Raw genomic sequence first — 27,327 nt, forward strand, 5'->3', positions numbered from 1 at the left:
AGAAGTTCCGGAAAAACTTGATCTGTGACATACGAGGCTAGTGTTACTTTCAATATGTCAGCTGCATGTTTCTTTGTAAGCAACCCAAAGGTATCTGCAGTATTAGATCGGAAATTCCTCCAGGAAGCAAGTCTGGCTACTTTAATCCGGTTTTTTACTGAGCTCTATTTTGCGGAATTCTAACATGCGAACCTCCGTAAGCTGTAGTTGGAAGGTAGCTAAAGCTACGTCTGGGTGTTCGTAATAGCAAGATGAAATTCTTGCTGACATAGGCGTAAAACAAAGTATCAAAGTCACGTAGCTGGTTACAGTGTTGAAGGAACAACGATCAGGAACATATGATAAAACAGTAACATTAGAAAGTTAATTAATTTATAATAATAAAATTACGCAACTAGAATACGAGTGCTTTTCGGAATTAGCAGATACAAAAAATATTCATGTAAACTTGAACTTTAGAAAAACTATGAAGCAAAATGCAGGGGCAAAATTTCCACAACTTCCTACTTCTATGATCAGTCTCTCTGCTTTTTTTCCCTGATTTTTATGGCACGAAAATTAAGAGTTAAGAAATTTAATAATTTAATTTCTGAAGGACGCGTTTACAGCGAGAATGAAAAGAGTGAAAGGTATTCATTAATAAAGTACCAGCAACTTATCACAATATTGTTTCTTTAAAAGAAACTTACATTCCAGTCAGAATACATGATAATATTAACATTATCTTCATTTCTGTTTCTCTGTATCTTGAATCTCGCCGTCTTTTATCATTGCCCAATACTAATTCCTAGCTCTGAAATCATTTAACGCTGCTAGAAGTGCTGTTTGTGTTGTCTCCTACAGCCTGCAATCGTGTCCATCGTCATCGTCGCCCTTCATTCTACCTTCTCACATGCAATTATCTTCCGACCCATCAAGAACGTTAGATATTCTTGAAGCTTTTCAATATTATTGTGACGAGATATCAGCGATCGCAGTGTGGACGAAATCGTTTTAAAATTTAAAGAACTCGCTTCCTGAACACCTTGAGGAAAAGGAAAATTACCTGAAGTTAGGGGAGCTAGGGAAAGCTAGCTAGAGAAAAATTACACAAGGAAAGGGAATACTGGAACAAATGCTCTGTGTATCAAAAAAATATCATTTAGGCTCACAAAATTTTGTCAAACTTTCCTACGTATCTTTAAATTTCAGTTAAAAATTGCCTAACGTCAACCCTTTGTGATACCATTAATTACCAATGTCCCCGTAAACTGCATACTCTGCATCTCTGTTTTCGGTCTTATTAGCAATCCTATCGTTTAACTATGTAGAATTAATGACTAAATGCAATGTAAAAAAGCAGCTGAAATCCTAATCCAATTATCCGCTGATAGCTGCAACAACTGGTATTAAAATTATAAAATACAAACAAAACTTTTAAATCCGTTACATATTCAATCTTGTTTGAAACTGTAACTAATTTAAATGTTTTATGTTTGTTTTATAATATGTAGAATTAAAATATAGCAAAATAGTAAACGAGAAATTAAACGAAAAATAGTAAACGAGAAAATATGAAATTATTCAAAATGATAATTACTGTAAAAGCATAGCATGATTTTCAAAAACAATTTTCTATTAAATTGATAGATGGAACCTCTCTAAATTCCGCTTTTCCTATTTGTTTTACATAGAATTGGATAAGAAAAAATAAAAGGCAATTTTTCAAAAATTTCTGATTTGCAAAGTTTCGAAGGCATCCTTCCAAAAATAAAAGTTAATAAGTTAATAGGCAGTATAATTGGCTTCTATTCATACTCTCTAAAGACATAATATTATTTAAATCACAGCTGTTAATTTCTTTATGAAATGCACTGCAAATGCAAATCTTCACTCAGCTGAAAGGTTACATTAACTAAATGCCAACAGGGTTTTCAAATGTCATTTTCTTTCTTCCTACATATGTTTAGATCATATAAAAAGCTCCAGGAGTTAACGTAACTTTGCTTATCTACGCTTGCTTTAACAATGGCGTTCAGGCAACTGTCATTTGCTCTTGCAATGATCGTGATGCTGCAAACGGCTTCAGCTGTGGTAAGATAAAATTCAACAAGGATTAAAAATAATATAAAATTTTATTTTTTTAAAAAAAATATTGGTTATGTTTGTTTTACCGAGAAAATATCAGCTTAAGAAACCCTAGAAAGCTTTCAGGCTTGAAGTGATATAAACAATTTATTCCTCATGCAATTTTTTGTTGACCAGTAGCTGGGACCTGCTTGAGGCGATTCATATCAGGTTCATGTTCCTTGCACATGCATAAGAAGATTTTAAATTTATGAATGAAAGTCAGTATTTTTTATTACTTTGCAGAAAAATCTAGTATTTACTACCAACTGGAAATTTGCGCAATTGATTGTGAAGTATTTTGCCCTTCTTTTTATGAAACTCTTTTCTCCAAACTATGTACTGCGAATTGTAACATAGGAATAATATTTTTCATATTTCGAAAGAGCGAATTATTACGAATCCGTAAGGGATAAGTATGAGTATAAATGGGTGGGACACCAGAATTTCATCATAGGTTATACAGGTACCGCACTAACTGTGCAGTTCTGCCCCTAATTTTGAAGGAAGGTAACTCCTAAAGGACATGATAATGTAACAACTGAGTAATAAATAAAGAGTATGGATGCTAGAGTCAGTAATTATTATTTGAACCTGTAGAACAGTGGTGTATAACCATTTTGAATTTCCCCGAAGATTGTTTTACTTTCATTGTCTCAGACCATCATATAAATAAAACAACAACTAGAAAATTATATAAAAAGGACATTTTAAAAGTATATTTATTTTAATTTTTTTAGTATCAGTTACATTTAACAAGTGAAAGTACCAAAAATTTCATTCAGGTGGAAATGTGCAGAGTATTTATTTTTGAAATAAATATTTTACATAATAATCAGGGTTTGAAAGAAAAATATTTATGGAAAGCAATATATGATGGCTTTCTCTCTGCATTCTCAATCTATATCCTGATTTCTAAGGTAAAATGATATTTCTGATAGAACGAAAAATAAGTTATTTAGCTTTGAAAAAGTCTTTTGCTCAGCTTCTTTTCATTTTCTTATTCCAGTGTTTTTAGTGAAAATTTAAAAAAAAGCGCTTTTCTGTGTGTATGTGTTGTTTTACAAGCACAATAATCTATTGATCACGTGTATCATAGGACAGTCAAAGAGTACAACATTTCCTCGTGCATTTTTTGCTCTAGCTTTTTAGTCCTAGGTTCTGAAAAATTTTTAAATATTCGCATAATTTTCCTTTTCCTTTGCTGTACATAGTTTTACCCTGCGAGGACTAGTTTATTGTAAATTGTATTCCCTTAATTATTTTTATTTTATTCAATATATTCATTTTGTATTTGCATTTTTTGTATTAGCATGTCATCCATTTCCTTTTCTCTTGCATTTATTATTTGAAATATATTTTGTGCAGATTCTTCGATAAGCTATTCGGACGTGGCGGGTATTCTCATGCTTCAGAAACTTTCTAAATCTGTTATTTAATCTTACTTCTGTTATTTACGATTGAGCTCATTGTAGCCTTGTCTACTGCTGATGTGCTCCATCCTTCGAAATCAAATCCAGGTCGTTTGTTCGCTCCCTTCTCCTTCGTTTCTTCGATGTCCCTCTTGGGAACTGTGGCCAAGACTTTTAGGGTGCCCCTGTGGATTTAAGCCGAGTGAATCAAGTTCGGCTCAATCGTCGTTAGATATCTGCTCAATATCCATCAGGTTGTTATAATGCTGTTATTATTATATATTGGGTTGGACTATGTATTGGAATGTAGGCCATTTTTTCAAAAAATAACATTCTGATAGTTACCGGTAGTTTATCAATAACAAATGTCTTTCATTATTCTGTGTTTTTATAACAGCTGTTGCAAGCAAAATTAAATTACAATTTTTTATATTCCTTGTGAAGCAAAGTTACTACTCTTCTAAGATGTTAGCAGAAGGTTGTCATAAGGTTTGATTTTGGTATGGGATAGACTGTAAATTATTTTCAGCTGAATGTTTTTATCACTTCGAAAGATCTGAATAATTGTATGATGCTCTTGTGTACATGCCCTGCAGGATATAGTGATGAGGCATGACGAAACTCTATAATTTGGTCTCAAACAATTAAAAAAAGGTTATCTTCGTTACAACGTTCACCAAAATTCCTTTTAAGAAATTTCTCGCATATATACAAAAGGTGTAATAATTGGCAAAGTACACAAGAACCCTGTTTCAGTTTTTATCAGAAGAATTTCCACTAACTGAATTCGAGTTATCTGTCATCATTTGAATGGAATCAAATGTTAGTTTTATAATTCTCAGATTAAATAATTTTCTACACTAAGAAAATTCTAATTCTCTCTAATTATCATATCTGTTGATTAAAATGTCCCAAGCATTTTTGTTAATTAGGAATTTATTAGGGGTTATTTCGAATCGCCTAATAAATCTTCCAGCATCATTCTTCATTTTCCAGATAATGCAATTTTTTAATATCAATGAGATATTCGTTAGATTTAACTGAACTGAAAAATATAATTTAAAACTCAATCAGGATTCAAATTGGCCTGAAAAGTAGGAAGATTACACTCCGAAAGCTTTACATTCACCTAGGATATAGAAGATTTTTAACGTCTTTCATCACTAAAGTTCGATTGTTTATTAATAAAATTTAGATATTTTTCTATTTTTACTAATGATTCGTCGGCAGATTTTCTGAGACTCCGAGAAATTTTTAAACTGAAATTTTTCTATTTTTACTAATGATTCGTCGGCAGATTTTCTGAGACTCCGAGAAATTTTTCAACTGAAATTTTTCGTTAAAATCTTCAAGAATAGAAAATACATAACAAATTCTTCACGCTTGTCACGATAACTATGTAAATTTCTTTGTAGAATGGTTTCTTGCATGAATTTCCTCTAAATCTTCTGATGTTAAAACATCGTCAACAGTTCAAACAAATCTTTCAGTTTGCTTGAGTTCGGTACATTATCGAAATTGGTGATTTCCTTTTCGTGACATCTTGATTTTATTCTAACGAATGAAATTAACTATTACAGATGTCGTTCAAACTTCATATTTAAAAATGTATAATAGAACCACCCTCTTCGGAAATTAAATTATTCGCATAATTTTTTTCCTTCAATTTTCAGATGACAAAATAAATTTAAAATACTCCAAGAAATGCATTATATACAAAATATACCAATTCAATCTCTTTTTTCCTTTTTTCACAAAAATTAACGCTAGATCTGAATGCATGGTTAATAGCTTTATCATAACTGAGCTATACTCCATGTCATCGCTGATGTAATAAGATGAAGTTTTTTAAATAAGAAATAAATTTTTATTCCAAAATCCAACGATTTAACACGTTTTCGACTTTTCAAATTTTAACTTTTGCATTGTAATTCAAACCAACAACAGAAGCTTTCTCTTGAATAACTGAATTTCTTTGAATTTACATACCATTTCCTGGCATTTTGAGATAAATACCTATTTTATGAATAAGAAATAATTTATTTCCAATTATCTCTAACTAAATGATCTAGTTCTAAAATGTACTCCGTATTCAACTATATATTTAGTTAAATGACGACTTAAAATTTAGATTTATTATTACTTTATTTAATGATGACAGAATTATATTTAGAAATTTAGTGATTTTTTTTTAGTCTAAATTTTCCTACCGTTTTCTTTTAGTGTAAAAGCAATGCTTAGAGGTTTCTATTTTTTGTATAATTATGTAATTAAATCTGTATTAAAAATTTTTAATTAGATTATTTTAATTTTTTTCTAACTATATGCATTTTTCTTTGAAAAGAGCAAAAGTACAGCCTTCTATTCAAAAATTGTTTACATGTCCAGGTTTCCAATGCAAATGATATTCATCAGAGGATAGTTAAGAATACTAACTTATTATCTCACATTTATTTGTAAGCGTTTTAAATTTTTGTAGCTATTTTTGTCAAAATTGTTCTAAAATATTTAAATAGGCTCTGTAATAGGAACAAAGGCTGTTTACACTTCGTTAGAATGATTTCAGGGCCTTTTAATTTATGTTAAAAATGTAAAGAGTCATTTTTTAATGTTCGATCTCATAGCCTTTTTCTGGTCGATCTCCTCCGCGGTGGGTTTAAGTTTAGAGAAAGCTCTTTTCAAGAAACCAATGGTACGATAGTGGGTAAGTGTGCAAAACCTGAATGAGCAATGCAGTGGTACTTTTCGAAGTATGTCTTGTTGCTTCGTCTTGATGAAGTTTCGCTCTTGGAAAGTCATTGGAATAAAGAACTGGAATTTTTGCTGTAAATATCGGACGCAAAAGATTTTTTAACAGCTCCTTAGGTTCATTTGGACATTTATCCTTAATTTCCTATTATTTCTGCGAGAATATAAACCCCTTACTAAAACTTTCTTTGCATTGGCGGAACCAAGTTCTTACATTTTTTTCTCTTTGTTGTTTCAGGCATTTACGTAAACCTATATTTCGTCACAACGTATTTCCATTTATCTCTCGTTAAATAGTTTGCATACAGAGTTCTACAAATGGTTCCGCGTTAAGCAACATCCCACGGCAGAAGCTCGTGAAGACTATGTTTCTTAGCTTTTTAAGCTGTAAGTCTTGGCTTATTATTTTATTTATTTTTGCTACAGATGTATTTAAATACTTTGTAATTGAATTCTGAGTCGGCTTATTTTCTGTTATCACTAACAATTTACTTTAAAAGAATATTAGAAACTGTACATATATTTTTCGAGAATTCGCCTGGAGTCTTGTTTCCATGTACAATTAATGATTGAACGTTTTTTTCTTTTTGTTGTTGCTTATTTTGAACTTGGAAATTTCAATACTATGCATTTCGCAATGTTTTGTATTATGAAATAGGTATATTTTTCTTCAGAAAGTGCAGACATGTTTTTGATTTCATATTTTGTTTATATACGGCATTTATTTAAAATGAAGAATATATTTAAATAATACACTGTTCTCTGAAATTTTCATTCCGAAGCATTTAATTTTTTTTCAATTCTTTATCCAAATCATGCTAAAAATATGTAAACACCCTCTGTAAAATGTGTTGACATACAAAACAGCTGCTAGTTAGGAGAAAATTTTTGTGACCTCTTAATAATAGCTTGTCAGTCTAATGAAAGCGCACAAGAGTTATGCACGCTGCTCTAATTGGAAGAAAGAATTTCCCTTGATCTTCCCCAGATCTCCTTTATGGTTACAGTTGAGAAGATATTCACTCAGCCTGTAAGGTAAATATTAAAATATATCATAAAATACTGTTGGGATCAGAAGATATTGGGATTATTGGCCAACATTTTTAGTCCAGTTTTTACATCTTCTCCAAGTTGAACGCGTTCATGCCAAGTTTTTTTTTTTTAACACAGATATAAGCGAAAGTTTGATGGTGATAAGTTAGGTGAATACGGAGTTCGCAAATTTGTTGAAATATTTGGTCAAAAACTCACAGACAACTGCGCATTATCATGGAGCAAAATAAATGAGTTATCTGCCATTCTACGAATTTCATCACGCAATGACAAAAAATTATCAAATAATATTTTTAATTAATTTTTTGTTTTTCTTTCTTTGCCAATTGGTAGGAATTCATGATGTATAATGTTACGGCAGTCGAAGAAAGAAGCCAGCATTACTTTTATTCTTGAATAATTCTGGCGTAATCATTTCGGTGTCGTTTAACTTTTTAAGCCTTATTAGCTTAAACGAAATGGTATCTCAAAATTGTTTAAGAGAAAGCAAAGAATTTAGGAACATGTTCAATAAAATATCTAGTTGTTAAAATTGATCGTTAAGCGTCAAATCTATGATCTGACCACAGTTCATTAGTTAATATGGATGGTCTATCTGAGCATGGTTCTTCTTCGATTCATTTTCTGTCTTCCTTAAACATTTTCCAGCTCTAAAACTAATTTGCTGTCAAACAATGAAGTTCTTACTTTTGATATAATGACGTCCAAAAAAGCTCTTACAATAATTCAAGCATTTCTGTTTCAGAAGTTTCGTTATGGAAGCACAATATAGTGCATGTTCTCTGCTTAATCACATTTACCATTTTCTGGATATAGCAAATACAGAAATATTTATAATGATTTGGTCTTTTTTACTTTCATTTCTTCAATTACCTAAACTCTTACTTTATTTTATTATTTTTATTTTAATTAGCATAAAATATTTGTACTTTTAAGTGTAATGCATATAATCTACATTTTGTCAAATATGACAACAAAAATTTTACGTTTTAATAACTATCACGTAATGAATTCGTTTTTCGTTTCCTCTTTTTAGCTGGAAGAGCTTCAAGAAAGAGGTAAGTTATATTTTCAAACTCTTCCAGTATATAAGAAACTGTTTAAATTCTGAAAATAATTTACTATAACTAAAATAAATATTCTTCTTAGCTACACTGCTAAGATTTCTGTTAAATTTAGATTTTGAACTGGTAGAAAACGTGATAATGTATAATTTTAATACTTGCAGTTGCTAAACTTTAAATATCTGACTTTCATATCTACATAATTTACTTTGCTGATGCACAAAACAAGATTAAAATTAGCTTTCCAGTATGATAATTTAGATTAAAACTATGTACTATTTTAAGATGCATATTAAGTGTTCTTGTATTCAGTAAAATCTGATTTTCAGGTAAAAATATTTTTAATGTATAGATCAGGCCTCGTCAACCACGAGTCACCGAGTGACCCATATCATAATTCCAAATGACCTATTTGAGTTTTGAAAATAAAGTATAGTATATGAAAATAAATTATAAAACGTAAATACGAAATGAGCACTTATAGAATAGATAAAAAATAAACCGAAAATAAATAATAACAATAGCATTTTTGCTCGATTACAAAGTTGCAACAATAAAATGCATTTTTATATCTAAAACGTAAGAACTGTAATATAATTTTAAGAATTATATAAATTTGGCGTTACCATTTTGTCTGCATTCATATCAACTTGTAAATGAGAGCAAATATTTTTACACGTGAAATTTATTTTAAATAAGAACAGGAGAAACTGAACTACCAAAAATTCAGATGCTTGAATTAATCTTAAGAGGACTAACTTATAAAGCAGAGTTTACTAAACATCATAAATTCAACATCAAGGGAACTATTGACATTAAACAGAAAAATAAAGTTCATAGTTATGTTTGTTTTATAAGAATTATAGTTATAATTTTAAATTTGTGCTTAAAGTTTGTAATTGTTTTCTCAATAAAATTCATATTATTATTCACAAAGAAAGAAGACTGATATCACAAGGAAATACCACGGACCAGAAACGTCTACTTAATACATTTTAACTGATTTTGATACCCGCAGCCTAAAAGGTTGCCAACGCCTGGTATCGTTCTACTATAGTTTTGACTTTTAAATTCTGCAGAAGAAAACTTATAATAAAGTATGAGTTCGATAAATGATTTTATTTCTTTATTATAAAGTTATGAATATTTATGATGCAAAAGAGATGGACTTGCAAAAGATAAAATGCATATTTTACCAAATTTAAGTTGAAAGGAGTGTCTAGTTTGAGAGCCTTCAAAGCTTTTATTACATCTAAAGAATGTATGGCTTTAAAAATGCTGTTCAAATATGTAGATAATATTTGTTTTAGTATAAGGTATTCTCTTCTTTCTTACCGCGTGTCTTCTGGGTGAAAATGGAAACTCTTTCAGTTAGCAATTGGAAGGTCCAGAGTTCGAATTCCTAGGAAGACATCGCTCATTTCTTCTTTTTCAGTTCTACAGTAGGGTTTGAGCTAAAAGGTGCTGGACGATAATTCATCACCACCAACCAAGATTTGGCGATTGGGTCCTCTTCTCCTTATTCATCCTGTAAATGGAGGAGATTATAAGGAATTTTCTCCTTCTTATCGGGTGCCTTCACAGGGAAATTGAAAATCACGTTCGGCATTAAGAACGTCCAGAGTTCGAGTTCCCGGTGGAACACTGCACATTTTTCATGTATCTTGTTTGAACAAGTCTAATGAATCTTCACCAGAAATTTGGCTGGCCAGTTCTTATGTCGAACAGATCATATATATAGCGTCTGAAGATATTTTAAAGCTATCCCGCTATATAATACATAATTATCGATGCAAAAATTATCATCATTTAATATATCAATTTTGTTTTAATATAAAATTAAACACTCAGAGAGACAACATGAAAAAACAAGCAAATAAAGATGAAAATTTATGAACATTAAATGAAATTAATGAACTCTGCAATGAATGAATTTGTATTTAATTATTATTACAACCTAAAATTTATTGGTGATATTAACCTTCAGCAGATTCAAGCCCTAATGAAATAGAAAGAGTGATTGGAGGAACAAGTGCGGAGCAAGGAATGTTTCCATGGACAGTAAGATAAAGTTCACTTTCAAAACCCCATTGTTTTGTTAAAAAAAATATTAATGTACTATGATGTTAAACAGATTACAATATATCTGTCAATCATAATAATTTTTTAATAATCAATCTTTATTATAAATTTTAAGGAAGTAGTTTTCATGCCTTACGTAGAAATATAATTTGATAGTCATAAATGAAAGATTTCCCCTTAACAGCATTCCTTAACAGTAATTTTATTTGTAACTTACTCATCAAATAATAGTACCTAATTGCGAAATTCTGCTGACTATGGTGAAGTCAAACCATTTGTTACATTCATTTTATCAGGTTTTACGTGTAGAATACCTGATATGATAGATATACAATATACCTGATATGATAGATATACACAATATAGATATACAATTTGCCTTTGCTGTTTTAGGTTCTCAGGCAAGATATTTATCGTATGGACATACTTAAATCCTCTTTTCCTTTTAAAATGACAGTGGGCCCATTAGTGGCTAATTACAAGAAAATACTATGTATTATCCTCCTTCGGGGAATATAAGTAAATCCCCTGAAGCCGTTATTAGAAACTGTATACAAAGGAAATCCACCATAATTCTTATAAATTTGTGGTACTGATTCCAAAGATTTGATTAAACCTTCAACTACAGGAGTGAAAATGATGAAGGATGTGTTTATGCGATACCAATAAAAAAATCGATTAGAAAATTCGAGAAAAATATTCCATCAAAAAACGAAAAAACAGGTATTGCAGTCATACTCTGAAACAAGTTTACATTATGAGGATTTTGAAAGAACTATGGTTTCTTCCATATGCCAGATATTTTTTTAACCTACCGTAAACACAATCTTCAACATAAGTAAGACCCATATACCTTGACATAACACAAAATGACTAAATTTTCGTTTATATCATTTTCAAATATAGATGTAATCAAAATCATAGATCTTATTATATATTTATGGCCCTTGTTCCAACTTGAAGCAATCTTTTCCAGTCCTTTCATTAATTTTATTATTTATATTACCACACCTTAATTTAATTTACATGTTTTAATGTATCTAACACGTTGAGGATTTCAAAATGCTTCATGAATAAACATTTTCTTCAAAGGCTGGTTGAAGATTCATGGTTTTAATTTAACAAATGAACCAAATGATGTTAAACCCTACAGTTTTAATTGCATGAGTTCGTTCAGTAAACTGCAGGTGTAACAAAAGCTTTTTAGCTTTTACGGAACTGTTACGAAAAGAGTTTCTATCAGTAAATTGTTCTTTAACTTTTTGCCGTGGGCTATAGGGACCAATGTTTTAACGCCATTTAGTCAGCTATTTTTACAGGAAGGAGCAGAAAAGTAAATCAACAGGGCCTTACACTTCCTACTACATATTAAAGAGTAAATTTTAAATCTCCATACTTTACTGAAATTTCTTGAGACATAATTAAAGTAATGAACCTGAGAGACATATATATGTCCCAGCCTCCTGAAAAGGGAAGGTAGTTTGGAGTAGAAACTTCCCTTAATGTGCAGAATGTGTCCTTAAAATCATGTATGAATTAAACCATAAACGACTTCAGCCATTTCCAACTTTAACATTCCTACAAAAAGGTATTTTTAATCAACCTTTATGTAAATATGTTTCAAGCGTAAACATATTCATTTGCAAACTTAACATTTAAACTTGTCATTAACAAAATTTTTGTGTATTTCCTAAAATTTTTAATTTATGTTGCATCAGATAATTTTAATCACGTGAAAACGAGCAAAGTTTTATTTCAATAATTCAGCTGTAAAAAATAATTTAATCTTCTCTCCTCTTTTTAATACTTTCTTAAATTAATATAATGAATTTGAGGAAATAATACAATCGACTGAAATAAATTAGACAAAGAATAATTTTTTTTTTTTTTTTTTGCTTTTGCGTCTTTCGGTCCACTTTTTAGATTACATATTCAACATTTAATTTTATATTAATCTTTATTGTTTTTAAACCTGTATTTGAAGTATTTTGTCCTTTTCTTATTTTTAATATTAAATTGTTATTAGTATTTATTAGCATTAAACCCTCTAATTATATTATTCACGTTAATGTCACATTACTCCCTATTTTAAATACAGGTTGCACTGTACTACAACAACCAGTTTATATGTACAGCCTCCATAATTTCCCCGACTACAGTCCTAACAGCTGCTCATTGCGTAGTTTTGTAAGTATTAAAATTTCAATAAAGATTTTAATACTCTATAACTGCATTTCTTTATGCAAAATTTATTCTCAGGATTGTCATACTTTGAGTGTATTTTTTGAGTATTTTCAGTAACAAGAGCTAATCCACGCTTTTCCATATCATACATTTATTTGAAAATGTGGATTTATATATTTCATATTTAACGGTTACTTCGATTAATATTATTCACCAGCTATAAGGATATGAAGATATTTACGTCTTATCGCAATCATTTTAGTAAAAATCGTCGAAGTTTCAAAAAGTGTCAGATTCTAGCAGTTTCACGCCACGCATCATAATTCTTCAGAAAATTATGTGATTAATAATTCTTCAGTCTCAACAAACGCGTTGCCGTTTTCGTATGCATTCTCTTTTTTTTTTTTTTTTTTTTGTTGTATTCCAAAGGTTTTGCAGACAAATTGTAATGTTTTTTCCTTTAAAATCAGTTTTAAAGTACGCGTTTATACAATTTGCCTGCAGTGGAAGAAACAGCAAAATTTTGCAACAAAATTGCCAAGAGAAAAATTGCTTTGAGTCTTACTAAAGCGATAGCTACAAAATTTTCACCACAACAAACGACAAAAAAGCCCATTGTAAGTAGGTTTATTGATTACTTTTTAGTTAAACATGTAGTTAAAGCGTAAAATACAATTGTAATAATATATAATAATATATTTGTGTGAAATAAATATTGTTCACTATTATAGGGGATGATTATTTTTCTTTCGTAAAATTTGCCCAACTGTGCTAAGGTGGTTCCGTTAATACATAAGTATGCAGATATAAATATCATTCAGAAACATTTTTGATTTTTTCATGCATTTTCTTATTTCTTTTAAAATGCTTATCTTTATTACTATCTACGAAAACAGCGGTAAGTATTATGCGGTAAAGATAGTCAAACAAACGTTTATTTCTAATTTAGAAAGTCTCAAATGAGTTGCTGACTTTTTATGAAGCTGCGTATAATTAGTTATAAGTACCATAAATTGCGATCAGTATGCCGAATCTTGTTTGATATGTCACAAACATCAGTATCTTAGATTAAGCAGCAGCCCTGTTGAAGCCGATCATCTACTAGAATTACTGAAATTATATTTAAATAATATTATCGGGTTGCTTTTTTCTCGTTGTTAAAAATTTAAGAGGCAAGTCTCCAGTATTTTATATTATAATTCCATAAGAATTTGAACACTGTGTCACAAACTTTAGTGCTTTTTATTTTTACTAATATTTGTTTGCAACAATTCTTTCTAAAAGAATACATTCGTTCAACTATTTTCGATACCCCATTCTCTTATCTACAAAACTCATTCGCAAAATAATTTGTGAAAAGCTAAAACCTTCTACACATTTAAAACTGTATTTCTTTTTATTGCTTCCTGCAAAACCGTTTCTAGATTATCGAATATTTTTCCCTTTTGTTCTTTCTAATGAAGCTCATGATCTTGTAGTACCTGATATCCATGCAAAGATATATAAACATACATGCACTTGAATTCAAACATCGGGGGGCGTATGCACTTTTTAGAGTTCTCTTTATTTAAAAAATAAAGAGAACTCTAAAAAATGAATTAATTTAAACTTTTTGCTTTAGCAAAATGCCGTAGTTTATACGTGTATATATATAAACTATGACTGCAATCTATGAAGAGACAGGGAGAGAGAAGAAGATTAAAAAAGTAAGTTGTTTTTGTGTTTCAGTGAAAGGGGTTAAACTTGAAAAACCTAAAAACGCGTGCTCTTAAGAATAAAAAATTAAAGTAAATTAAATTAAGTCTTTCATGTGTGTAGAATAAAAGAGTAACAGACACAAAACCAAGTTAATTCACCAAACCCAAATTAAAGTATTGCCCAGTATGACATTAGTGTTTGAAAAAAAAATGCAGAAGCATGTATCTGAAAATGCGTAAATGCCGTATATAAACTAAAAGGTGAGAATCTGAGTATATTCTTAAGGACTGAGGTGTTAAAATAACCAAATGTTAAAATTGATTAAATGTAAAGTTCGACTTAAAATAACGGAATATAGTCCCTAAAAGTTAGAAAAGGGATAATAGGATTTAAGCCTGAGTGAGATCAAAATTTTGTATATATTCAGATGATGCAATCTCGAAACGATAAAACTATACAAAAGAATATTGCATGGTTGCATGGGTTATTTATTTCAACAAGAGAACTAGTTACAGTTCTTCGATTCGATTTGTGAAGTAAATTTGTGGTTTTGCTGTAGACTTTAGCGAACAATCAAATAATAAAATTAATTAAATTTATTAATTTATGTTCTGTGAACTTATAATCTCCCTCGAAAGTTTTACTATTGAAAATATATTGCTCTTCTGCTATTTTCCCCCTAGAGAAGAACAATTACAGAGTGCAGATCTCTTCTATGGAATCGCTGGAAATGTAAACAAAAGTTCTCCTATGGTTCGTCTTAATTTTAGAAGCGTCACTCCGCATCCTGATTACGGAAATCTGCAGAACGATGTCGCTATTTTCAAAACTGTAGACGAAATTCCGTTGGGCGAGAATATTTCCCCAATCTGCATTGCAGGGCCAGACGCAGGTTCTTTAGACTATAAAAGAGTAACAGCCATGGGATGGGGTACCACAAGCCGAAGCAGAAGTATGTGTAATTTGTTTTTGCTAATTTAAATATTAAAAAATAATACGTTATGTATATTAAAAATTTCTTTATTTACAATCAGTTTTTAGTAAACGAAATATTTGGAAATGGAATATATAAATTAATTTTAATAATTTTAGTCCTTCTCAAAGGTCTCCTTTCACGAAGATTTAATTTGTGAAAGCAATAACAGCACTGTACGCTTCAGTGTAGGGTCATTGAGTGCTATGTTTTCTCATTTGAATTCAGCTTTATCAATCAAATAATATTATTCTATTATAGAAAATGGCTTTAAAAGCAATGGCATATCTAAAGCTACTAAGATCTTGGTTGGAAATCTCCTTAGAACCCCCTCCCCTTATTGGAATGATCACCACATAAATTGTCAACACAAATATATAATTAACATTTATTTGAGAATTTTGATACTAAATTAAAAACGACTTACATCTATTCTGCCATCTTTGATGGTTTAAGAAAATATTTCTAACTTTTATGTCAATCAAAAAAGCTAAAAATGCTTTTTGCGAACTTTGAATCCTGATTTTTTTTTTATAGTTTCATCAATATTAATGTTTTTATCTGTTGCATTTTCAATTGAAAGGATTTTCAAACGGCTAAGTCTTACTTGGATCATTATTGATCGAAAATAGCTTTTAATCATATTTAACTTTTCTCTCATAATAAACTTTAACAGTTTCGATGCAGACCACCTTTTAGCTTCAATCCCCACACATAGGTGCATATACTTAATTTAAGGTTCTTTGGAAACCCGCCTGATCAGAGGTTCGGAGTGATCCGACATCCCCTCCCTTCGGTAAGCCCCTGTTTAAAAGCGAAAATCTATTAATAGCATCCAATTTGATTGCATGAAGCAAAGAATAATTTCATATGTGTTACATTTTGATTAACAAAAAATGCTAAATGTTTTATATTGAAAATTTCTTTATGAAATTATTCCACTTAATCAGTTTTAAAGGAGCATACATGTTATACGTTTTTTAATCTATTTTGGCATCTTACGCTAAATAATCAAATGAACATAATAAACAGGACAGTGCAATATTTAAAATACATAGTAGAACATAACAGGACGAGGATTTTAAGCATTGCATTATTAAGCGAATTATCGATGAATCGATACTCATTCTCTACAAGAAATAGTGAAGACTTATCACTGTTGCAATTTTTTCTTTTAGTTTGCTGAACGTATCAGTATATTGCTTTCTATTTTGTGATATGCTGCCTGAGCAACTTAATGAAAATTTTAGAAGGTATTAAATTTCATTAAACAACAAAATTTAATTTTTAATAAAACGTACAATACTATATTCTCTATAATATTTTTAAGCTCAATTCCAGTTACGAAATTTTGTTAAGTATTACTTCTGAATAATCAATATTTCATTTTTCCAAAAAAAGTTCAGTTAACCCCTGGAAGAACTACTGTAACCCTTTTAGGCAAGAAATTTCTAATAAAATGTTTAGTTCTGCCTCCAGCGCTCCAGTCACATGAAAAACCAATATATAGTACATTATAATTCCATTTGGTATATTAAATGATTACAATTGAAATGTTACATTAAAAATTTGGCAGAAATTCCATGAAATATGTTATGATTTACTTTGCCGAGGAAACGTACAATACTATATGCTCTATAATATTTTTAAACTCAATTCCAGTTGCAAAATTTTGTTAAGTATTACTTCTGAATAATCAGCATTTCATTTTCCCAAAAACGTTCATTTAATCCTTGGAAGAATTAATGTAACATTGCTATTTTCCTCAAAGCTGGAGACGTGCACTGATAGTGCGTACTCCAAAACCTGGCAAGTACTACTCAAATCCTCAAAATTACAGACCCATCACCTTCCTATCTTCATTATCAAAGATTTATGAATTTATCTTACTCAAACGCCTGAATAATTTCCACCGGAGCCAGAAACTCCTTATTGACGAGCAATTTGGTTTCCGAGCAAAATACTGCACAATGCAACAGCTTCTTAGGACAGTGGAATTCATTCTCTAAGGCGTTTGTAGCAAAATGCTTACCGGCGCACCTTTTCTTTATATCGCCAAAACATTTGATAGGACTTCGAATATGGGTGTTATTATCAAGTTCATGCGATTTGATCTTCGGCTCAACTTATTCACGTAATTAACTCATTCCTCAATAATTGTTCTTTCTCTGTACAAGTTAATTCTATCATTTCGGCACCCCGTCCAATAAAAAGTGAAGTCTCCCAATGTAGTCTTTTAGGAACGACCCTGTTTAACCCTGTTGTTGCAGTAGCCGCAATAAATTGGAATTTGGAACCTTGAAGGACGGACGTTTCACATGCCACTCTGCCATAAAATTGCTTTCTTACCTCAATTTCTACTGATCATCATGGGCAGAGGCCTCAATTGCGTTGTTATCAATCTGCTGGCTTAAAAATCACATCTTCCCCGCAGTTTAAATTTCTGCCTTTATTACATTATGATTTAGCTTCATTGACCAATGAGCCTATTAATCATTAATCGCTTTCCAATCCGCTTTTTTAGTGTTGTACTGTGTATGAAAAATTTTAAAAAAATACCAAAATATAAGAAAAAATAAAATAAAAATCTGAAAGCTTTCAGATTTTACATTACGCCCAAAGAGGCGTTTTTTTAACGTTTCTTGGGTTACCGTTATTTATTAAATATCATGTTCTTCGCACTTAAACCGTAAAATTCGATTCAACAGGAATGTCACAAAATAATGTTTAAATGAGCATATCTTAACATTTTCCGATACACAATCTCGCGCCCTGAGAATAAAAATGTTTTTCTTTTTTTTCGTACAGTGGTGCCCTTGCTCCCTTTGAAATCGTTAAGTTTGTTAATCAAAAATACTTTAATATCTGACAAAATATGAAATAGACAATAAAACATATTCTAAATTCCAAATAAGGCCTTCAGATACCAGCTATTCGGTGGAGGATTACATTATTCAAAATTTGATGGCTCTAGGTAGCATTGTTTCATCACAATGCGAGAAACATACATACATTTATGCAGATTCTTCATTATTTAATTTCTTTAAATATAATACCGGGGGGATAATATTTGGTGGCAACAATCTGAAGAGTAATTTAGACTTTTAAAGTTTTCAATGCAAAATGACAAAACGAAATTAATAGACCTTCTGAGCTAACGCCCTTTGAGCTAAAAATTATATATATATATATATGTATATAAATTAAAAGCCGTTTAAGAAAAATCAAAACATATCATTTCAATGATTTTTCCAATACTTAATCTTTTTCGAGTCACGTGGCTCCCTCTAGATGTTTCCTTTTTATCTGTTTTTATATAATTTTCCTATTTCTGCTCTCTAGCTATATATTCTGTTGTGAAGGCAAGACGTATTCAGTCAGAACATTTTATCTGGCACTACACGCCCTGTTCCACCTCTAAAATCCTCTGTAATAGGCGGGAAGAAGGCAAAAATTGGCCACCTTCGTGACTATAGTAACTCCTCTCTGCCGCTAGTCCCATATTTACAAGCGACAGTTTATATTTTACCACTTCCCAACAAATCCGACCGGGCCCGCGGAGACAGCACTCTCATTTCTCGATCTCATGGAAGGGTGCTGCACGAATCCGGGGGCAGTTTCCTGCTACACCCGCAGGTCACGGGAAACCGCCAAGCTCAATGATTATATGTCTCCGTAGCCAAGACTGCCTAGGTAAAGATCGTAGCCAGTGATGTGGAGGTAAATAATTTTGAACTATAGGTAGTCCGTAATACATAATCCTTGATCTCGCTCTCTTTTATAATCGCTTTAGCCGCTTTTGTTTCTGGCACTTTTTTTGGGGGGGGGGTGCTCTTTTCTTTGTTTGCTATGTCTTTTTCATCGTGATGTGATTACATAATCTAAATTGTGTGAGACAGATTGATCCCATTCTGCTTCAAAACGTGAGCGACATGATTATTTCTTAAATTTAAGAATAAAAAATTACTGTTTAAGTGATGCTTATTTCCTTCAGGCGTTTTTTATAACTCCAAAATGATGTTTGCCATTTTACACTCTGTATCTGAAACCAGTCTCTCAGCCATATTTTTCTAAGCGATTCACTTTCAATTCCATTTGCCAACTGCAGTGTGTATTCTCGTACCCTGTCAGAATTATTACATATATATATGTAGTATATTAAACTTACCATTCACAAAAAAAAAAATTTCTGTGAATTGAATTTTATGGTTTAAGTATTAAAATTCATTGAAAATGTAAAACTTTAATAAGAAATGTGATTTTAATTATGACTGAAAATATATGAATCCGTACACATTATACACCAAATGGAAAGGAAATCATTATTTCATTCTAATTTTACACATGAAATCTTTTCGTATTATTTTAGGTAATAATGTAAATAGAAATAAAACATATTCAATGAATTAGTTTAGAATTTTATTTATGCAATCCGTACGTTATTCAAAATAGTTTTTGAATTTAGTTTCGAACTTCGGAATTCCTTGAGGAATTGCGTGGAGCTTCAGGGTTCATGTTATTTAATGTTTTTAACCTCTGTATTATTGCTTCTTTCGAATGAAATGAAACTATAAGAAAGCTCTTTTATATTTTGTTTTCAGTCGCTCAACCAATACCTGATATCCTGCAATTTGTTCATCAGAGAGTAGTACCAAACAATCAGTGTTCTCTCCTCTTCTATTTTGGCCAGTTAGCAGATACCGGTCTGTGTGCTGGAGGCCTTTTTAGGGGCATCTGTAACGTAAGTAATTTTTATACCAAAGCACTCAAATTAAAAGAAATTTAATAAATTCATAAACAACTGAGCGTCACAAACATAAATTAACACTTAATTTAGTATTCAGTGATATAATCTTGCAATATAATATCCTGAAAACATTCGCTTATTTTTCATAAAATTTATTAAAATTAAGTGTTACTTTTAATATAAAGTAGCACTGCTCCAAAATTATGTTTCAAGTACTCCAATTTCTTTAATAGTTTAAAAGTATTTGGTTAAAAGAATTGAAATTTCTAATGTTACTTTCAAATTGCTTCCTTTATTTTATTTTCGTAAATCTTCCATATACCGTTCTTATGATTACAGTATACGAAAATTAGAACCTTAAATCAGTAAAAAAGAAAGTAAACAAAATTAAAGTAAGTTTAAAAATGAAGGTTGTAAATGTTATATGAATACAATACGAATAAATGTAGATTTTCTTAGCCCTCACAAGCTAAAAATAAAATGGACGAGAAATCTCATTCTAGAGACTCATTATTACGTAGATATATCCAAACGTTTCTAGCCTAATATACTTCTCAAAGATATAGACAAAATTTTAATAATTTATTTTTTAATACGATCTTCTTATAACTGAAAGGTTTTTCGGGTAATTTAATGATTAGCTACATGCCCTTGAAAAATAAAACCTGAAGATTTTCTCTTGAAATATCCCACATCTACGCTTTTCACGCCATCATTGTCATTAAAATTCTTCCCACGTAGGTTTGATTTCAGTTTGGAGAACAGGTAATAATAACTTGGAGCTACGTCAGGAATTTAAGGAGGTGATTATGCTTCTTAAATACACACTGATATTTCTGAATTGCATTGGCACCTGCTGCTTTTTGAATTACTGAAAGAACTCGGGATATCCATTTGGTAAAGACTTTGTTCATATGGAAGTTTTCGTATGGAATTAGCAAAACAGTCTTTTGACAGATGCAGTCTTGCAACAATCACCTTGACTTTTAATCTCCTATCTCTCGATATCACCTTCTAGACACGAGCAATATTTTCTGATGTCAATGCCTCCAGTTGTTGGCCTTCAAGAGAATCAACTGTCCGGAATTGTTTTACCCACTCTTTCATTTATAGAATAGGAAAAAGACGAATCGAAGCATGATCAAAGCCTTAATTAATTTACTTGGGATAAAGATATTTTCAATTAAAATTTAATCATTTAATGATGTCGAAAACTTAAATCTACCTACATATCAAAAATAAATGTAAACTGAGTTAAAGAATTTCAGCTGCATGATGTCCTTTATGTACAAAGGTACTGTGCCTCTACGATCCAAATTATGGATAATAATAAGGGAAGTCTGAAGAAACACCACTTTAACATACCAGTATTTACAAAATATTTCATAGTACAGCTTTACTAGACTACAAAACTTCAAAAATATGTCACAGCTATCAGAATTTGCTGCATTTGTCGATTCTCATTCAGCTCGTTCTGGAAAGATCTCTCGAATCATAAAAATGCATTGAAGATATTTGACACCGTTGAACGTTTCTGTGACTCAACATATTGCCCGTCAGAAGTGAGCTGGAGTTAGAAAAAGGGGAACACAATACATGACTGGCACACTTACAGTTATAGTTTTACAAATTAAGAATTTCGTTCCATTGGTAACGTTCCTGTACTTTGATCTTCATTTGGAGGTTTAAATTTCCAAAAAAAGGTCCGAATCATATAACAGAAACATCGGTAGCAGTAAAGGCAGTTACTTCATAAAATCAAATTGCGAAATGTTTTCAGTCTTTTATGAAAATTAGGTAGCGAATGTAAACATCTTCCCTTCTACACCAAAATAAGATGACATTTCGATCGAAATTTGTTTACCAGTTTTATTACTTCCTAAACTTGGCTTCCAACCTAAATCTTCAGCCTTTTTTTTGCCGAAAAGCTGACTGAGAGTGAATGACCGAGCTATGTTCTTACTACTAAAATTATAATATTATTTTACCTGCCCTTAAAAATCCACCAAATCACTAATCTTTAATCTTCTGTTCTCTTAATAACAAGTTGGATTCTATTTCTTAGCTTTTAATAACGTTTCGTAAAACCGTATAATCTGTTTTTTTACTTTTTTAATAATCGTGTTAAATCTACTGAACAGTAAATACTTATATTAGAAATTAAAATTTCAAGTATTATCTCAATTCAATCTTATAACAATATCAGTATTTAAACAAAACAGATAAAACGTAAATCAGTATTATCGCTCACTTACTACTGTGAAAATTTTAGTAACAATGTAGTAGCTGGAAGTAGTACATTTTCTATGATAAATTTCAAATATAGCATAGAAAAGTCTTTAAATTCTTGGAATTGAAACTAATCATAATTATAGCATGGTACCATTATCTGCAGGGTCATATTAGGAATTTCAAATTCATACAATATACATATTTGTTGATTTCCACTCATATTCAAATTAGTATTTGCTGATAATTTAAACAAATTCCTAATATAACGCAGTAATGATTATAATCATTGCAAAATAGTCTGAATATCAGGAAAAATCATTATATGAAAGGTTTACAGAACTTACTTATATAACTTGTTCAACAACACATAGCTATTAATATTGATGTCAGTCAGTCGGAATGGCTAAGGATAAGGCGAGTGGATAAATTATGCATTTTAAATAGACTAAACGTTTTCTCGTATGACATATTAAAATATTATTTCGCAGTTTGTTTCATGTGTTTTATTATGAAGATTCTAAGATTATAAATTTTCAAATAGAAAGATATTTCGTCAAAATTGAAATTCGTTAAAAGAAGAGGTAGGAAGAAAACCAAAAGTACTGGAAAGGAATATGTTTTCAAATACCATATTTAGACATGTTAGACGTAAGAATGAAGAAATAGTGATCAGAGTTCCAAGCTTCAAAATCATAACGAAATTTAAATTGCATTAACAAATATTTTATTCGGCACAAGAGAAAATAGATACTCTATCAGGACTACTATTCCTTCTGATTGCGTTTGTAAACATAACTGGAGTCCTGAGTAGGTCAGGGAGTTTACTAAAAACTATGTTTGTGCGTGTGTAGAAGATATCAGAAAAGTAGGAAGGCTTAAATTACCATTTATTTCCAACAGCATACAGCCGATGCCGCACTTCGGGATACACAGGGCAGCACTTACGATCTGAAACTTAAAAAGTAAGAAGAAACTAACTTAATTAAAGAAGAACTAAGATACTTTACAAAGACTAGTAACGCGAAGATTGGCCTTTTAAACTCGTATGTAGTGAGCAAAATGAGGAAAATTACAATACGTCTTCAAGTATCAAGAGAACTAAGTTCTGGCCTTAAAGGCAGACAGGAACTGACTGAAGAGTGCGCGCGAGGTAAGGTAGCGAGATGTCTCTCTCTCTCTCTTTTGGCTAAAGGCCACAACTTAAATAACAGTTTGCAGGCTCAATTTGCATAACCTAATCTGTTCTCGTTTATTCCGGGCGGAAATGGAAGATAAGAGAGGTTAGTAATTAATTAGTTTTAAAATAAAATAAAGGTTAGTAAAACTTAAAATCCTTACAACGCTTCTATCATTCTGTTATTCAGTGCTTATTTCAATCGCTATCTTGTGAAGAAAATGATGCAAATGTGCAGTTTGAAGGGCCTATTAATACGAAGAAAGATACTTTTACCTCTAAGGTTAAGTGCAATATGAAAGAAATTGAACTAGCATTGTGATGTCGATAATCAAACGAGCATTCTCGCTAAATTATCTGGTTGAATAACGATAGTGCAGTGCCTAGGGTAATACAGGGAGGTGTACTCATTTCTGAACGAGCATTTCACAGTTAATTTAACCCCAGTCTAGGTTTGAAAATTGTCGAAAGAAATGTCATTTGTGTTGCGCAGACAAAATCGCATCTGAAACTTGATGCGCATGTTTTCCAATGCAGGTTTCAAGCCGAGAACTAAAGCTGATCTACATAAGCTCGGACGGGTAAAGGTAAAAGTAGGCAGGACATCAGAACTTCTCCATTGCTCTTTCAGATATAATCTCACTATAATAACTGTGCATCTCCGCCCCAACAGAGGGAAAGCACCTAACAGGCAGTTCGAAATTCTTCCGTCCCTGTTTCCGTACTATCAACCTCTCAATAAGAATCTCCATGTGTTTGAGAGCCCTCTTGTCGCACAGACACTACGCGCTTATGAAATCTATGCCTTTTCCAGTCCAACATGGGAGTATAGTTACGGCAATCAGCATCACTAACCATTATACCGACTAGACGACCATGCATTTAGACAGACAATTTTATATGCATACAGTTTAACATCGATTTTCAAAATTTTCTTAACCGATTCTTGCCTCCAAAGTAATGCTGATGAGTGGTAGGAAACCACGGAGGAATTCTGCTTTCACTTTCACCACATTCTGTCCTGCACGTACCGTCAGAACGTTCGTACGGTCACGCTGTCCTGTTCGTACGGTCACGCTTTAAGATGGTTTTGTGTACTGAAACTGCTTCATACGACCTTACGATGAAGTACTGGCGAAATAGCCTCTGAGCTACTCAGTCACCCATTCCATCATAGGTATCGCACGTGAACACCCATTGTTTCGCAGGCCACGACTACATAATAACTGAAATAAATGTAAAATTTATGCCATTAGTTCATGTACATTTCTCAACAACAATTATACAGTTTGAAGTTATATTAACTGCGTAATATTCATTCAAAAATGACTGAACTCTCCCGTGTCACCCTGTATTAGAAGCATTATTCAAAGAGTGACTCCAACCACCCTTAAAACAAGGAAACGAAGACACAACTTATCACCATCAAGCATGTCTTTAGTGACATCGAGAAAGATACTGCAACTAGGAATAATTATGATTTGAGACAGTCAAAGAGGAAAGTAAATTCTATGTATAATTTATAGCAGTCTTACAGCTTCTGCAGAAATCCTTTAAACAGGCTTTTCAAACATTCGCGCATAAATTAATATGCAAGACTGATTACAAATATTACAGAATGTTATGATTTGGCATGATATTATTATATAGTTTGACCGCCTCATCCGCGACCATGAGCGCAAACACGCATGCGCCATTCGGACCGAATTATTCTCAAAATAGGGTGGAAGGATGGGAACTTTCTTTCCCTCCACTCGCTCTTTCAGGAAAAGAGAAGACTTTCACGTGACTTTTATGTCGCAACAGGTAATAACGCCCCTTTTGGACGAGTCTATGTATTTTGGCAGAATGCCAGCCAGGGTTGCGTTTGAGACGGTCGAACTATAGTAATAATTCCTCATTAGTTGCAACTTTCATTTGTCTTTGACGTTTATGTAGGGTACCTTTACCACGAAGTGAGAATGTGGCCTTTTAGTTGAACGGTGTCGCTCTTATACATCCAGGCTAAGCAAATACAGTTCAATTTGGATTTTAAGTCTTTGGCATTAGTTAAATGTGTAAGGAATTAGACTAAACATAAAAGCTTTTATCACTGCAGAAACGAAATTATACATTGCACAAAGTAGTTTATTATTTATAAATTATGCTCTGGGCAAAATAGCCATATTTCTAAATTTTATTGCCCAAACTATGAATCACTATGAACTTATATCCTTAACATACATTTGATTCCTAATCTTGCTGTTGTTATTTCTAAAATGATGAATTTTTAAGCGCCGTGCGTTTAGTCGCCTTTCGACCTAAATATCTTATTGTATTCATTTTTTTTAGGGTGATTCAGGTGGACCTTTAGTTTATTTCCCAAGCGGACAGGATCCAGTTGAAGTTGGAATTGCCTCCTATATCAATGCATTGGTTGGCTGCGGTTTTATCGGTCCAGCTGTATTTACACGTGTCAGTTCCTATTATGATTTTATAATGCAGACAGCTGGTGATGGTCAAGTTTGCACAGTGTCAGTTCCCTGAATATTGATTAAGCAGAATTAGTTATACCTACAAGAAGCAAAAATGCGAAGAAAATAGTTTTCCAAGAATTAAACATATAACAAAAACTAAAATAAAAATAAAATTCAATGCCCTTTTACAGCATTATACTGAAAAGGAATTGTAGAATTTCAGAAATTAATTTGTGTAATTGCGAAATAAATTGACTGACTATTTAAATTTACTGATGTGATAAATTACTTGCGTGATTTGCGAGAAATATTTTGGGCGCTTTAGACTATTTATTAAGTAAACGTATTAAGTACTTTAATTTACTTTTTTTCTAATTTCTCTACTCACTTAAAAAATACAAGCGATACAAGTACACAAACAAATATCATGTTTTTAACGCCTTTACTCACTATTTTAACTCAATTATCTTTATTCATAAATGAACATCTTTGGAAAAGAAAAACGGTATTTTATTCGATTTACTATGATTTAAATTTGATGAGAATTGGCTTCGTGAATAGAATACATTAAAATTAGATGCATACGTTTAATGTCGAATGTTACATTAAACTGAGGGAATGTTCATATTTTGTTTAATGAATTCAAACGTTTTGTTCAATGAACGCAAATTTTTAAGATAACTGAAGGTGCTAAAGATAAATTTATAAGAAACTGGTTTTTTATAAAAAAAATTTTAATTCTCTATCTGCTGAATACACTTTACAGTGTAAAAGCCAAAACTTCTTGGTATGAAAAAAGTATTGTATGTACTTAAATGGTTATTTAAATTAAGATTTTTATATAGGAAGTTAATGTTATGGAGAAAAATAAATGCTGGCAAATAAGAGCGATTTTCATTCCCTTAGGTAACAGCATAAATTAAAATTTGCACAAGTTCTTACATTAGTAGTAAGCAGCCAAGAAATGCTCAAACTTTTTTAGTTCTTCCAGGACAAGTGAACTAGAACTTATTTCCTGTTTCGTTAGACAGAAACTCAGTTTTTCCATCTTAATTTTATCATGATCATTTAACATAAAAATGAAAATCATGTTGCTACAGAGAAGTATTTATTATAACCAAAGACTCTAATTACTTCACAAAGTAACTAATCAAGACGTTTTACCATTTGCCAACTCAGATTGTAAAACTTCAGAATGCAAAATAATTTTCAGGCTTTAGTAGACCTGTTATACGTTTAGCAGTGAGTATCAGGCCAAGTTAGTAACTACCTATATTTCAATTTCAATAATTCTGCACGAACGAGCTTAATTTTCTCTATTACCATTTATTCTCTGCTTTTTTTTGTCATTAATACTATTAGCAGATTATTAAGAGTTTCCGCAGAAATTTGTCTCCT

The 27,327-nt window shown here is 31.3% G+C and overlaps 1 protein-coding gene across 2 annotated transcripts; it reads left to right on the forward strand.

Annotated features, from left to right (window-relative positions):
- Nucleotides 1-1,944: 1,944 nt before the first annotated feature.
- On the forward strand, nucleotides 1,945-26,201 carry LOC118181226 (brachyurin-like). 2 transcript variants are annotated; one of them, XM_035350315.2, is made up of 7 exons: nucleotides 1,945-2,073; nucleotides 8,356-8,377; nucleotides 10,371-10,444; nucleotides 12,564-12,652; nucleotides 15,031-15,299; nucleotides 19,922-20,061; nucleotides 25,805-26,201. In XM_035350315.2, exons 1-7 carry the CDS (start codon nucleotides 2,008-2,010, stop codon nucleotides 25,997-25,999), a joined length of 855 nt encoding a protein of 284 aa, XP_035206206.1. In that variant the 5' UTR covers nucleotides 1,945-2,007; the 3' UTR covers nucleotides 26,000-26,201. The 2 variants fall into 2 exon arrangements, with proteins under 2 accessions (XP_035206206.1, XP_085671384.1); XM_085815258.1 differs by having other exon boundaries at nucleotides 1,973-2,073; nucleotides 10,374-10,444.
- The last annotated feature ends 1,126 nt before the right edge of the window (nucleotides 26,202-27,327 follow it).

Source organism: Stegodyphus dumicola, chromosome 4 (assembly GCF_044657685.1).
Source record: "Stegodyphus dumicola isolate Sdum_Otavi_A_Nest chromosome 4, ASM4465768v1".
NCBI classification, from domain to species: Eukaryota; Metazoa; Arthropoda; class Arachnida; order Araneae; family Eresidae; genus Stegodyphus; species Stegodyphus dumicola.